General features: G+C 38.3%; 1 protein-coding gene across 2 annotated transcripts; it reads left to right on the plus strand.

Annotated features, from left to right (window-relative positions):
• The first annotated feature begins 328 nt into the window (after positions 1 to 328).
• On the plus strand, positions 329 to 13,861 carry LOC101741945 (puff-specific protein Bx42). 2 transcript variants are annotated; one of them, XM_004923701.5, is made up of 13 exons: positions 329 to 470; positions 642 to 793; positions 2,513 to 2,670; positions 3,727 to 3,909; positions 4,356 to 4,435; positions 5,096 to 5,277; positions 5,932 to 6,165; positions 6,929 to 7,073; positions 7,624 to 7,757; positions 8,335 to 8,476; positions 9,587 to 9,683; positions 10,549 to 10,698; positions 12,242 to 13,861. In XM_004923701.5, exons 1-12 carry the CDS (start codon positions 454 to 456, stop codon positions 10,690 to 10,692), a joined length of 1,668 nt encoding a protein of 555 aa, XP_004923758.2. In that variant the 5' UTR covers positions 329 to 453; the 3' UTR covers positions 10,693 to 10,698; positions 12,242 to 13,861. The 2 variants fall into 2 exon arrangements, with proteins under 2 accessions (XP_004923758.2, XP_062531633.1); XM_062675649.1 differs by having other exon boundaries at positions 421 to 470; positions 10,549 to 13,861.
• The last annotated feature ends 686 nt before the right edge of the window (positions 13,862 to 14,547 follow it).

Genomic DNA, 14,547 nt, shown 5'->3' on the forward strand with positions numbered 1-14,547 from the left:
ATCGAGAACTATGAATTTTTATTGCGAATTCCTTCAGGATTGATAACAAAAAAACCGTTCAATGATCAACAACAATGGTACTATTTAATGTATAGGCGAAATTAAATAACAAAAGTTGGTTCGGATGTCTACCTTGCTGACAGTGTACCTTGATTTACATAATACGTCTTGTGTTATTTGAAAAGACCCCCTCAGCATTAGTTTACAATCTCTGCGGAAGAAAAAATCAAACTCAAATTGTCTTTCATTCATTTTATCACAAAATTAGATTACATAAAAACAATTCCATTCCATTTTTCAGACATACGACTTTATAACAAAAGATCAGATTGAAGGATAGTTCTCTTTACTATCCATTGGACGAATCGTACAGAGAAATAAATCAAATGTCAAAATAAATGAACAATGTCAAATTAGTGAAATGTCTACGGTATTTCAGATTCAGACATAAAAATGGCGTCGTTGTCGAGGTGTGTTTTAAATGAAAACAATCAACTTAAATACTTGAAATTGAATATACAATAAACGCCGAAATTAAATAATAACTGATTAAAGCTACTAGTTAAATTAACTATTGTAAATAAATAATTTCATACGTTTACGTATTGACAAACTGACCGTGGTTCACGTTTCATTTTTAGCTTGTTGCCTGCCCCTAGTCAGCAAGTGTGGGATAGAGATGATGAGTTGAAGGCTAAACGTGTCGGGAGTGCTCTTGTAGTGTCCCAGACCAGTGTGCCACCTTACGGTGAGAGGAAAGGATGGGTACCTCGAAGAGACGAAGATTTTGCAGGTCTGTTAAATTTTGTAGATAAAAAAGTGAATAACCCCCGAAGTGAGAATCAAGTCAAAAAGTAGGTTTTTATTTGAAGTCGGAAAAAGAGTATCATCATCGATTCTATTCATACAATAGCATGTTTACTTCTGACGTGTGCTTATCCAGATATTAATCAGTAGTTGTGGCTTTCATATGAATTGAGAGACGGGAATAACCCCCGAAGTGAGAATCAAGTCAAAAACTAGGTTTTTTATTTGAAGTCAGAAAAAGAGTGTCATCATTGATTCTATGCATACAATAGCATGTTTACCTCTGACCTGTGCTTAACCAGATATTAATCAGTAGCTGTGGCTTTCATGTGAATTGAGAGACGGTATGCCGCAGGGTGTTGGAATCTGGATACCGAACTAGATCTTTCAGTAATTCTGAATGTCATTCTTACATAAAAAACCAGGTTATTATAATTAAAGTGGTTTTTGTGACATAAAACTACATAGCCTAATAATATAATCTTAATAATAAAATACATAGCTTAGTAACTATTGTGATGGCTTGGGATACAGGTGTATACAAGCTTGTGTAATGAAATAAATGTAAATTGTAATAATATATTTACAGTAAGAACTTGCTTAATGAGTGATAATATACATTCCATCAAAGTAGAGTTTAATATGAAACAGCATTAAACATAATCTCATAATGTAAATAATGGGGTTAGGTTAGATAGAAAATTGGTGAGGTATATAACATTAAATACCTCACCAATTTTCTGTCTATCTTTCTCCTATAAAACAATAATCTATTTCTTACAAATATAGAAACAATAAATGAATATAGTCTGTATGTTTATGTTGTATTTCAGTTCATACAGTTTCTTCTGTATTGCCAATTTTCTGCCTTTATTTTGCCAGGTGGTTGGATGTGCTAACAGCCCACGTGATGTTAAGTGGTTACTGGAGCCTATAGACATCTACATCGTAAATGCCACCACCCACCCTCAGATTTGTGTTCTAAGGTCTCATCTTTAACTACGGCTGCCCCACCTTTCAAACTGAAACTCATTAATGCTTTATAGTGTAAATAGGCAGGGTGGTGATACATCCCCGTGCAGACTCACAATACGTAATACCACCAGTAATTACGCATTATAATTTTGTGGATTTGATTATTATTATGTGATGTTATTCCTTCACAGTGGAAATCACTTGTGAACATTTGCTAAGTACGTTCATTGGAAAAATTGCCAGATTCCTTATTGTTGTCGTTGCCAAATTTAATGCAGCACCAATTTCAGATTGACATTCACCAGTATCTAATCTTCTATTAGCTTGCATCTAGTTTCTAGGGAAATAGTTTTTCTTGTTGCTTTATTTTTGTGTTTTTGTTAACACCCATGATAAAAACTTAAAATAAAAATATTTGTCACTTTATCAATCATTGTATCATATAAATTTGTACTTACAATAACACCAACAAATGTTTGAAATGATAAAAATATGTTGGATAACACTGCAGGATAGGAAAAACACAGAATAATTTATTCTGATATCGGGAAGCCTAGTGCCGTGTGCAATTTCAGGTCTTCTTCAGGCAAATCTTACAATTCAAATAAAAGAGAGTTAAACTGAAATCCCACTGAACGAGTCAGCATTATGTCAGGGTCTTACTGTACTTTCAAATTACACCTAAAATTAATTATATACGCAGTATTGCTTCAAAGCTTGTATGTTTTAGATGGCGGAGCATTCCCAGAGATCCATGTGGCACAGTACCCGCTTGGTATGGGAATGCGAGGCAAGGAGAGTACTTCAAACGCTCTTGCTGTCCAGCTGGATGAGTCTGGGAGAGTCAAATATTCTGCGATTGCCAGACAAGGACACAGCGCTGACAAGGTGATCAGTTAATTATTTGACATGGTGAATGAGAACACAATAGATATTATTGTTGAAGTCCTTGATTACTAAACACTTAGATATGTAAACACATAATAGGCTGATTAGAGAAATAATTTAAAACATCTAACAAGTTCTGTGAAGTCTGTTAAAAATCTCTGAATCTTTATTTATTTTAAAAGTTTTTGACTGTAAATAATATGTCTGTGTAGAATAATTTAAATGTGACCATTGATGTCATTGTTGGAAAAGGCGCCTGTTTAGTTGAATGAACAAATATTATGGTACCATAATTATTTCTGCACAGATTTCAATTTTGTATCATATAACCAGTCATCTAAATGGATCGATAACTTAACATTAAATAATATTAATTGAGAAATAAGCAGTAACATAGTTTGAGCATTTCCTGAAACCATCTCTAGGAAAGTATTATTGGAAATTTTTCCAACCAACAGGTGTTGTTATGCTTTTTAGATGGTTGGTTGCTTTATGGAATTTGTATGTATGCAAAAAGTTTGAAATCGCTGTTTGTTTAATGTTAGTTTTTCTTTTATTTGTTTCTCTTACTATTGTTTGTCGCCCAAAGCACGTCATTACGGATCCTCCCGATCCTTAACGGTGCTTTTAGGCACCACAAGCACCGGTCACCGCCCTCGTCGAACCCGTCGCTTGTGACTAAGGGCTCGAGGAGCGAATTAACCCACAGACACAGCCCACTGAGTTTCTTGCGGGATCTTCTCAGTGGGTCGCGTTTCCGATCCGGTGGTAGATTCTGCGAAGCACTGCTCTTGCTAGGGGTCAGTGTTAGCAACACTCCGGTTTGAGCCCCGTGAGCTCACCTACTAGTTAGGGTTACGCTGACATAGCCTCTCAAGGCTATCTATCAGCTTAGGTAGGAAAAAATAAAAACGTTTGTTTCTCTACATAATTTCATTCTATTAACTTCTTTTATACTACATTAATGAGTAAGATAGTTGTTATTTTGGACAGTTAAAATATTAAATATATTCTTGAAGCACAGTTATAAAAAAATAATTTATATTTCTTTCGCAGATAATATATTCAAAATTGACAGACTTATTACCGTCTGAAGTGCTAGCCGAAGATGACCCAACACTGCAGAAACCAGACGAGGACGACATTCAAGATATCACCGAGAAGACTAAACTCGCACTCGAGAAATTGACCAATGCCAAAATATCAGCGGCGATGCCAGTGAAAGCTGCACCCAAAGCTGTTAGTTAGTTTTTATACTATTTTTAAGGCTTCAAACTGTGAAGCAGCCTGCTTAGTGTTTTTGAGCTCTGATATGACCTTCTTAAACTAATAATGTGAATGCAAAAGCAGTCTTTTTTTTTTGACATTGGTAGGGTGAGAAGCACATAGTCAATCTTACTTATTGCTAGCTATGCCCCTGGTATTACTGATGTCCATGCACAATAGTGATGACTTCCAATCAGATAAGTGTGCATCTGCATATAGTAACAACAGCGAAAACCGGCTCACCACATCGCCAACCTCATAGTTGTAGATTCAATTGTGTTGTATAATAACTGACCTGTGTTTAAAATCATTGTGCTCCAAAATTTTTCATCAACTCCATCACATCCATTGTTTTTCTTTTCAATAGCCAAAATTTACACGTTTTATTAAAAATCTGATAGTCCACTATTGTTTTTTAGGCGCCTGCTCAATATATTCGGTACACTCCAGCGCAACAAGGTGGCTCTTATAACTCTGGAGCGAAACAGCGAGTTATCAGGTAAATTTTAGTTTATTTTAAATCATTTAAAGACCTTTGATAAATATAGTGGTAGTCTGAAAATGTCTCCAGTGCGATTCAGTTTATTTTAAGTAATACTTGTCGTATACTGTTATCTACCCAATATGGTAGAAATAGGTACCAGTAAATGTTGGTATGATTAGTGTTAAATACCCTGTGTTCTGATCCCCGGGTACATAAAACCCTTTGACCATAAAAATGGTTCTTAATAATTTCTTAACAAATTCAAAACAATGCTAAGAATACCGCGTTACATAAGCAACAAGATCATACAAATGGACCTAAATATTCCCTCAGTGGAAGAAGAAATAGTAGCTTACAGCAAAAAATACCAAGTAAGGTTATCACCACATGTAAATAAATTGATGTCAGACCTAGGGGCACAGGAGCAGTGCAGTTTACTAGATTAAGGAGGCACAGTATACCGACCTTACAGAATAGAAATTAAATCTCACAATAAAAGATGAAGATGTCACAGGACATCTGACTCTGTTAATATCACTATTAATATTAAAATCACCTAAAGGAATAGCTCATTGTTAACTAAAACAGATCGCTACGAGACAATAATACAAAAGAGAACGAAAAAAAAAAATTGTTCTTAATGTGTTTAAATAGTTTTTAACTGTTGTGCTTCAGGATGGTGGAAGCTCAGTCGGACCCCATGGAGCCGCCGCGCTTCCAGATCAACCGCAAGATCCCCCGCGCCGCGCCCTCGCCCCCCGCGCCCGTGCTGCACTCCCCCCCGCGCCGCGTGTCCGTGCGCCAGCAGAGGGACTGGAAGGTGCCGCCCTGCGTCTCGCACTGGAAGAACGCTAAAGGTACTTGTCATGGGGTGGATCCAGGAGTTCTTTTTAAAAAAGGAAACTGTGATTTCTTTTTTTTTTCTTCCTAAGCTGATAGTCTTCAGAGGCTATATCAGCGTCGCCTTAACTAGTAGGTGAGCTCACGGGGCTCAAACCTGATGAGGAAACTGTGACTGGTACTGAGTTTATTTTGTACTAGCTGCCCGCTCCGCCTCCGCTCGTGACGGCGACGTTGTTTTATTTCTTTAAATAAAAGAACACTTATTGCGGCATAACTATAATAGTTAGACATATGCTGTCGCGACACTTCTTGTAAATAATAATGTGTTATAAAAAGTCGTAGTACATTATTTTATTCTATCATCAATAGTTTTCGCAGGGCACGCGATGTAAAGAATATTTTAGGTAATTGTTATACACCTTGAGTTACATTATTGGAGTTTTAGTAAGGATCCCCAATTTTTTCAAAAAATATTATAAGCTATGTAATAGTGTAGCTTCCAAACAGTGAAAGATTTTTTCAAATCGGTTCAGTAGTTTCAGAGCCTATTCAATACAAACAAACAAACAAATCTTTCCTCTTTATAATATTAGTATAGATGCATGCTAAAGTTGACTATTTTTTATGAACATAATTTTTCAGTATTATCTCCCCTTCTCCTTCCACAGGATACACGATCCCGCTGGACAAGCGTCTCGCGGCCGACGGCCGTGGTCTGCAACAAGTCCACATCAACGAGAACTTCTCCAAGCTGGCTGAAGCACTGTACATAGCCGACAGGAAGGCAAGGGAGGCCGTGGAAGCCAGGGCTCAGCTTGAGAGGAGATTGGCGCAAAGGGAGAAAGAGAAGAAGGAAGAACATTTAAGGATGTTGGCGCAAAGAGCCAGGGACCACAGGGCTGGTGAGTAATTCCTCTTTTTTTTATTGCTTACTAGCGACCCACCCTTGCTTTACCTAGGGAACTGTAATTTATTATTGATTTCTCCACTATTTAATGGATGTTATTATACATATAAACCTTCCTCTTCAATCACTCTATCTATTAAAAAAAACCGCATCAAAATCCGTTGCGTAGTTTTAAAGATTCAAGCATACATATGGATATTGGGACAGAGAAAGCGACTTTGTTTTATACTATAGTGATGTGGATGGACGAGCTCACGGCCCACCTGGTGTGAAGTGGCTACCGGAGCCCATAGATATCTACAATGTAAATGCCGCCACCTACCTTGAGATATGAGTTGTAAGGTCTCTTCTACAGTACAACGGTTGTCCCACCCTTCAAACCGAAACGCATTACTGCTTCACAGCAGAAATAGGCAGCTTGGTGGTACCTACCCATGCGGACTCACAAGAGGTCCTACCACCAGTAATGAAGTGCCCGGACAAATGTGTTCTTAGATTATCTTTTTATATCACTTTTGTAAATATTAGTATTCTATAAGAGTAGACTAATTTTGACAGTGTTAATGCCATTTCATTAAATACTATTCAATCACATTTGACCCAGTACAATATATTCTTTTGATTAATTGCACTTTAAGTGACTTGTATGAGTGACTTAAATCATCACATAATATCTAGTGATGATGGTAAGACTATTTAAAAGTTGATAAGCAATTACAAGAATCCTTGGAACATAATATTACCTATATATTAATTAGGTATTCGGGCACCAGAAGAGGATGTGGAACAGCCCGAGATAGATGAGAGCGGTCTCAGTGTGGCGGAGAGGGACAAGCTGAGGGCTGAGAGGCACAAAGAGAGGCAACGCGAAAGAAACATGGCTCGAGCAGCACCGGACAAAAGGTGAGTGTGTTTTTCTTCATAGTTCTCGTATATGAGTAATTGAGATTGATTTAGTATTGTAGATCGGGACAGCTTGTCTCGTTATAGGAACTAGTGGTCCCGCAGTAGTCGAAATTCGACTATAATTAATTTAAGTTTGAATATTATTAAGGTTCTATTATCAAAGACTATTTATTATACTATAATCACAGATTTCGCCAAGACTACACTATAGACAAATATTAATAAATACAAACAATATTTAATCTGTTCTCAATTTGACCACAGATTATAAGCAATAAAAGTTTGACAATAAACAAATAGTATGCATGCCTGTGTGTGTCAAATACATGGTATGGTGGTGTCATATTTTTTTATTCATTTAATGTATATTTTATGCATAATTTAAAAAAATCTTAAGATTCTTTTTTTTTATAATAAAATATTTTTTTCTTACTCTATTTTTAATTGAAATTTATTAAAATTTATTTTCTATTTTTTTGGTTGGATTTTCTATAAACGCGTATTTTGTTAGTTTTTTTTTTAAACTATTATATATCGTTAATTCCAGGTCCAAATTCGCGAAAGAGCGGGAACGCGACATCTCGGAGCAGATCGCGCTGGGGCTGCCGGCCAAGACCAACCAGGGCGGCGAGGCCATGTTCGACCAGCGACTCTTCAACAACAGCAAGGGAATTGACAGCGGTAAGGCTAGAGGCCTCACAGTTTGTCTTCTTCTTTGTCTCCACCACATCCCCCCAGGTGGGGTCGGCGTAGCGAATGTTCGGTAGGCAGCGGCTTGGCTCTGCCCCTGGCATTGCTGACCTCCATGGGCGACGGTAACCACTCACCATCAGGTGGGCCGTATGCTCGTCTGCCTACAAGAGCAATAAAAAAATTTTTATTCTATTCCATTCTCCTCTATTAACCATCATCTCAACACAACCCTTTTTTTTTCTTCTTTTTATATTGCTTAGATGGGTGATCGTAACGTGGACGGTGGAATCAGTAAAGCAGTCATGCATGCCTGTTTAAAGGTTAGGACAGACGCAATGCTATTGAGACATCGACCTCATGTCTCAAGGTCGATGGTCGGCATCTAGTTGGACCACTCCTACTCATCTGGGACAAAAAAAGTCATATCAAATACGCATGTTTTTTTATTTATTACTTATGAACTAGTGAACGTTCTCACGGCTCACCTGGTGAACATGAAAAAAAAACATAGTAACGGGTATACTTTTTGCCACACGAAATTCAACCTTAAATTTATTTAAACAAGGTTACGGAGAGGACGACGCGTACAACGTGTACGACAAGCCGTGGCGGAACCAGGACAACGTCGGGGCGCACATCTACAGGCCCAGCCGGCACGCCGACCGGGACTCCTACGGGGACCTCGAGGCCGTCGCCAACACGCGCAGGTGACCCTGACCGCAGGGAAACTCTTAATTTAATATTCCCGAAAATTGTGTGCACTGAATATGTGTGGGTATATGTGCTTGGTTGGCATGCGCCACAAGCCTTTTTACGGATTTTGGGTCGGATTTAGAGTTCTGGAGGCCTCAGGGCTTAGGAGGAGCGGAGGCCTCCCTAGCCCCAAAATTTTAGTGTTAACGTCAAGTAAAACAACGAAAAAAGCAATGTCGAAGGAGAAGAAAAGATTTACTAGTGTTTACTTGTCGGAATTGGAAAGATTTTTTTTCCAAAGTCTATTGTGGGGGCCCCGGTTGCTCTCACCTAAATCCGGCCCTGAACGGATTCTAAAATGCGAAGTGTTATTTGTCTCAGTTGTGAGATTAAAATATAATAATAATCAAAAACGTAGGAAAAAAACTAATTTAAATGAAATATAAAATCAGACTGCGTTTAAAATATTTATTTAAAAAGCTAAAACAATCTTATCATTTCAGTTAGGATGGTTTTTTTATTACTCCTACTTTATTACTCTATATTTTTAGTACTCAGACAACCATGTATGTCTTGATAGCAGTGCCTTCTCCATTATTATTTTCAAATGATTCCTGCTCTCCCCGCGAATGGGACTGATTTTAGGATGCCTTGTCTATAGACAAGGCAGCTGCATACAATCTTACCCAGTTCTGCAGTGAAACATTGTGCATTCCAATGTCTATTGATATTTAACGGCCGTTTGGTGTAGTGGTAAGTGACATGGTCACTACACAAGGCGGTCGCGGGTTCGAATCCCGCCAAGGGAAGATATTTGTATGATAAATATAAATGTCTTTTCCAGGGTTATGGATGTATATTAAATATATGTACGTGTATAATAAAAATCTTACATTTATTTCCGTTATCTGGTACCTGTAGCACAAGCTCTTTACGAACTTAGCACGGGACCAGTTAACGTGGCGTGATTTTTATTAAATTTTTTTTATTGATATAACACCGGATAGACCGATAATCCAATAAAAAAATTAAAACTGGCAAATCTGTTGTATTACATAGATGTTTGAGATGGACATTGTGTAGTGTCAGTGGCATATGATATGAGATGTCATGTTTGTTGACAGATTCGTGGCGGACAAAGAGTTCGCCGGCACCAGCAGCTCCAACACCCGCTCTGGACCGGTGCAGTTTGAGAAGGATGCTCCAAGCAGAGACGAATCCGTGAGTTCCCATGGGCTTAATATGAACAGTTGTGATTGAATTAGGAAAAGGGTTTATAATGGTTACCGTGCCTGATGTTTTTATATGGGTGAAGAACAGTCTCAATATGTTGAAGTCGGGACATGTCTACTATTGTTTTTGATGATGAAGGCATTGGGACATTGGTTTGCTGTAATCTCCTATGAGTAGATAGCAATGTCCTGCCTATTTTTCCTGTGCAGTAGACCATGAGATCTCAGTAAGATAATCACTTAAATCCTAGATAAGCATTAGTGATCAACGATGATTTAATAAAAATATCAACAAACTTTATAATTACAGCAGTGGCTACCAAACTTTTTTTTGTCCACTGTCCTCTTTGAGAATAAATTATTTTATAGCGCCCCTATTTTTTCACCTACTTTAAAAACTACTAAAGCGAGAAAAACTACTACAGCGCCCACGAGGGGGCGTTATCGCACACTTTGGGAAACGATGAATTACAGTATTGCTTCAGTATAAATCCAATCCCTCTTACCAACGCTGACACACACAAACTACCAGAGTTGTTTTTAAATTAATTTTCTCAATGCTGTAGCTTATTTTTCATAGCTGTTTTTTTTAATTTTTTTTTTTATTGCTTAAATATGTGGACGAGCTCACAGCCCACCTGGCGTTAAGGTGACTGGAGCCCATAGACATCTACAACGTAAATGCGCGACCACCTTGAGATATAAGTTCTAAGGTCTCAAGTATAGTTACAACGGCTACCCCGCCCTTCAAACCGAAACGCATTACTGCTTCACTGCAGAAATGGGCAGGGTGATGGTACCTACCCGTGCGGACTCACAAGAGTTCCTACCACCATTATAAATGTATTTTGCAGTCTCGCAGCAACCAGTCGGAGGCTGACTTCGATCCGTTCGGTCTGGATCGGTTCTTGAGCGAGGCGAAGAGAGCCGACAAGTCGTCGAGGAAGCGCGACCACCACGACCGACACGACCACCACAACAAGAAGCGGCGCGACTGATCCGACGTGAGCTCTTTTTTTTTCCCTACCTAAACTGATAGATTGAGAGGATATTTCAGCGTAACCTTAACTAGTAGATGGGCTCACGGGGCTCAAATGGAGTGATGATAACACTGACCCTAGCAAGAGCAGTGCTTCGCAGAATCTACCATCGGATCGGAAACGCGACCCATTGAGAAGATCGGCCAGAAACTCAGTGGGCTGTGTCTGTGGGTTAATTTACTCGTCGAGTCCTTCGTCGCAAGCGACGGGTTCGACGAGGACGGTAACCAGTGCTTGTGGTACCTAAAAGCACGATTAATGGATCGGGAGAGCTGTTTTATTGACATTCTTTTATTGGTTAGCTGAGTGGACGAGCTCATGGTGCACTTAGTTTCCGAAGCCCATAGTCAACAATGGAAACCCTGCCACTTACGTTGAGACATTATACAGTACAGCGGCTGCCCCACCTTTCAAACCATAGTACCGCTTCACGTCAGAAATAATCATGATGGTGGTACCTACCCGGGCGGGCTCACCAAACGGTCTGGCATTAGTCAAAATATATTTTATCTTAGAGGGTGTAAGAAAGAACAGATATTGATTTATCAAATGTAATGATGTTTATATTTGTAAACCAGTGTAGTAAAGGTCGTTGACCCGCGTCAGCTGACTGGTTAAGTTTGACCCTACCTATTCACTAGTGGGCTAAGGAACCATTCCAGCTACACACTGGCTGATGATATATTACACTGAGTGCTGTTGGACACCTTAGTAACTTGTCATGTAATATCAATTTGTTAGCACCACATTACTGGGAGTGCTGATGGTAATGTGTAAGAAGTAAATGAATTTTCACGGGTAGGCACCACCGTTCTGACGGTAGATAGCGACTTGGCTGTGTTTCTGGGACGGTGATGAGCGACGGTAACCACTTACTGTCAAGTGGGCCGTATCCTCGTTTGCCTACAATGGCATTAAAAAAAATCCTGCCCAAGCATTACGGTTTGAACAATATATTGAGGTTTTTGAAGTTATACTTCTTTAGGCGCGTCAAAATAATTGTAGTAAAAGTAAAAATTTATGAGAGTGAAATATTACGATGCGCGCGCACCGTGACAAAAATTAACAGAATGAAGTTGCCCACTAAATCGCTCATTACAATACGACCGACGTAACTTGGCGATCTGAATATAGCCGCAGGTGAACTTTCGCGCATGTACACTCGTAAAAAAAAGTGTTATTAGCATTCATTTTTTAGTAATATAAATGACAAAATTATTATTTAATATAATTCATACTAAATATTATTAAATTATTAACGTTAAATATTTATTATTAATTATTTAATATTAAAAAAAAAAGAAATAAATTTAATAAAAATAAAGTATAACATCTTACGCGCGTACATAAGTACAAGCACCCTTTTTTATTTCATGTCTCAAGTTGTTCATTATTCTGGTAAAAAAGAACTTTAATTAAATCATCATGGTTGAGAATCAAATCAATCTTACATGCTCTTTGACTAAAATATTGTCTTTGTAAATATAATTATTGTTTTTTTCCACAGGTCCAGTGATGTTTAATAGTGAAGACTATTTTGTTAAGGATTATAATATAATATAATGTAAGATTATGTTTAGGTACTTGACATCATTGGCCTTTGACTGTAATCCTAAAGGTATATTCGAAGGATTTATCCGTGGAACTGTATGGAATGAATCCTCTAACGGTACAGAGGACAATGAGTGTGAATGTAATTAATAAATATATTCATTAAATTTTGTTTTTTTAATTTTTATTTATGTATGCTTTTTGTATTAACTAGTTTGATATTCATGATGCTAGATCGTTCACTCTGTTGTGAATATAGTTTGATGTAAATAAGATGCAGTCTGTAATGTCTGGATTGTGTTTTTATAGTTAAATCGTTTGAAAATATTTCCTAATCACAGTTATGTAGTAAAGGAGTGTGTGTAATATTTCTAAAGTTTACTCACTACTTATGGAAGTTTTGCTGACAATCTTGTGGAGAACCTCACAGGGTGCTGGGGTCTGATAGCATAGGTACTCTGAACTTGATATATTTGGATGTTGGCGACACAGGTGACAGTTGGAACTGCGACCTCATGTCTCAAGGTGGGTGAGGCATTCCCGTTATGATGTCTGGGCTCTAGTACCCACTTTACACCGTTTCGATCGTCAGCTCGTTCACCCATTTAAATAATTAAAAACTGTCCACTGCTGCGCCTTAGAAGATGCTCTAAGAGAATCTTCAATGAACACATTCGTTTTTTTATAAATATGTGTCCCAACGAAATTAAAACAGCTTAAGTCTCGGTCTGATCTGTCCATGAGGGTATTGCAGCATCTATCAAATTGTAATCGCATGTAACGAATGTACGATAATTTTTGGATCAGATTTAGCATAATAACGTATAATGTGATGTAATAATGATGACGTCATGATCAGCAAACTACGCGTGTGATCTTTAATGTATAGTTACTTAAGAGCAAAAACTGGTTTTTAACATTAAAGTAACTTTTTTTGGTTTATTGTCTCGGATAGTAGTTGAGCAAGCGGACCAGTCGTTGGGATGTGACCTATCTCGAACTCCTGAGCCTCGTTTGAAGACTTAGCTCGGTGGATACAGAGTCGGAATGCATATTCCACATTAGCCTCAACATAAATGTTGGGAACTGACCTAGCGATGCATAATGCCATTTAAAGGTCATATCTTGGTGTCACCCACAGAGTCCTCAGCAACAGGCAGGTAGACTTTGCTGATGTCCACGAGCGACGGTGCCCATCAAATGGCCGCATGCTCGTCTCTCTGCTAAGACATTAAACAAAAAGCAACCCGTGTCATCAGTGTTGTGGTAGCCCAAATTGTCTTCCTTGAGTAGTTGTAGAGGGCGTGCCGAGAGATCGGTCCTAATAGATAAATAAGGGATAAGCTTTGATTTCAGTACAAATAATATTTTAGTACAATGAGATTGAATACATTTATCTCCCGTGTCTGTTGGGAATGGTTGATGAACCGTGACCGCACTTGAAGTGATTTGTTGAATATCCATACGAAAAAGCTGTGTTCAGAGATGCGTTTGAATTTCATAATGAAACATAACACAATAACGTGAATTTTGTACAAAATTATTCACTTTCAATAAATTAAATGTTTATGTATTATTCAGTAGTTTTATTTTTTATTTTGTGCTTATCGTCGATAGGATATGTTCTAAATCAATATTTACAGCTAAAGAGAGTGGATCGATAAAAACGGCTTCTGTCGCGATACGCAGATGAAAGGCACAGAAATATCCTCTCTACCGATGAAAGGTTATTCACGATTGAAGAACACTAACAATAAGCAAAATAATAAAGTGTACGCTCAGAGCTCTAAAGAAGCTGCTTAAGTGGACAGAAAGGTACAACGTGGTCATCATCCTGTGTCAGTGGTGGTTTGGTGAAAAAGGAGTGAAAACTTCAGCCAAAGTGTATCTTGGATCATGTTGTGAAGCCGTTCAGCAATACACTTTTTAATAATATACCGTAACTTTCCAGCAGGACTATGCACTTGGTCACAAGGCACGAACTACCCAAGCCTGGCTTGAAACCAACGTTCCTTCTTTAAAAGAGCTGAAGACTGGCCCTCATCTAGCCCAGACCTCGACTCTTTAGACTTCAAATTATGGTCAGTTTTAGAGGACATGGCCTGCTCTAAGCGACACGCCGCCATTGAGTCTCTTAAAAAATCTTTGGAGAAAGCAGTGGCGAAATTTCCCTTGAAACAGAGCGAAAATCCCTGGATTCATGGCCAAACAGATAAAAGCCATAGTTGGCCATTTCGAATACAATTTTTTTTGCTGAGACTA

The sequence above is a fragment of the Bombyx mori genome, chromosome 24, assembly GCF_030269925.1.
Source record: "Bombyx mori chromosome 24, ASM3026992v2".
NCBI lineage: Eukaryota > Metazoa > Arthropoda > Insecta > Lepidoptera > Bombycidae > Bombyx > Bombyx mori.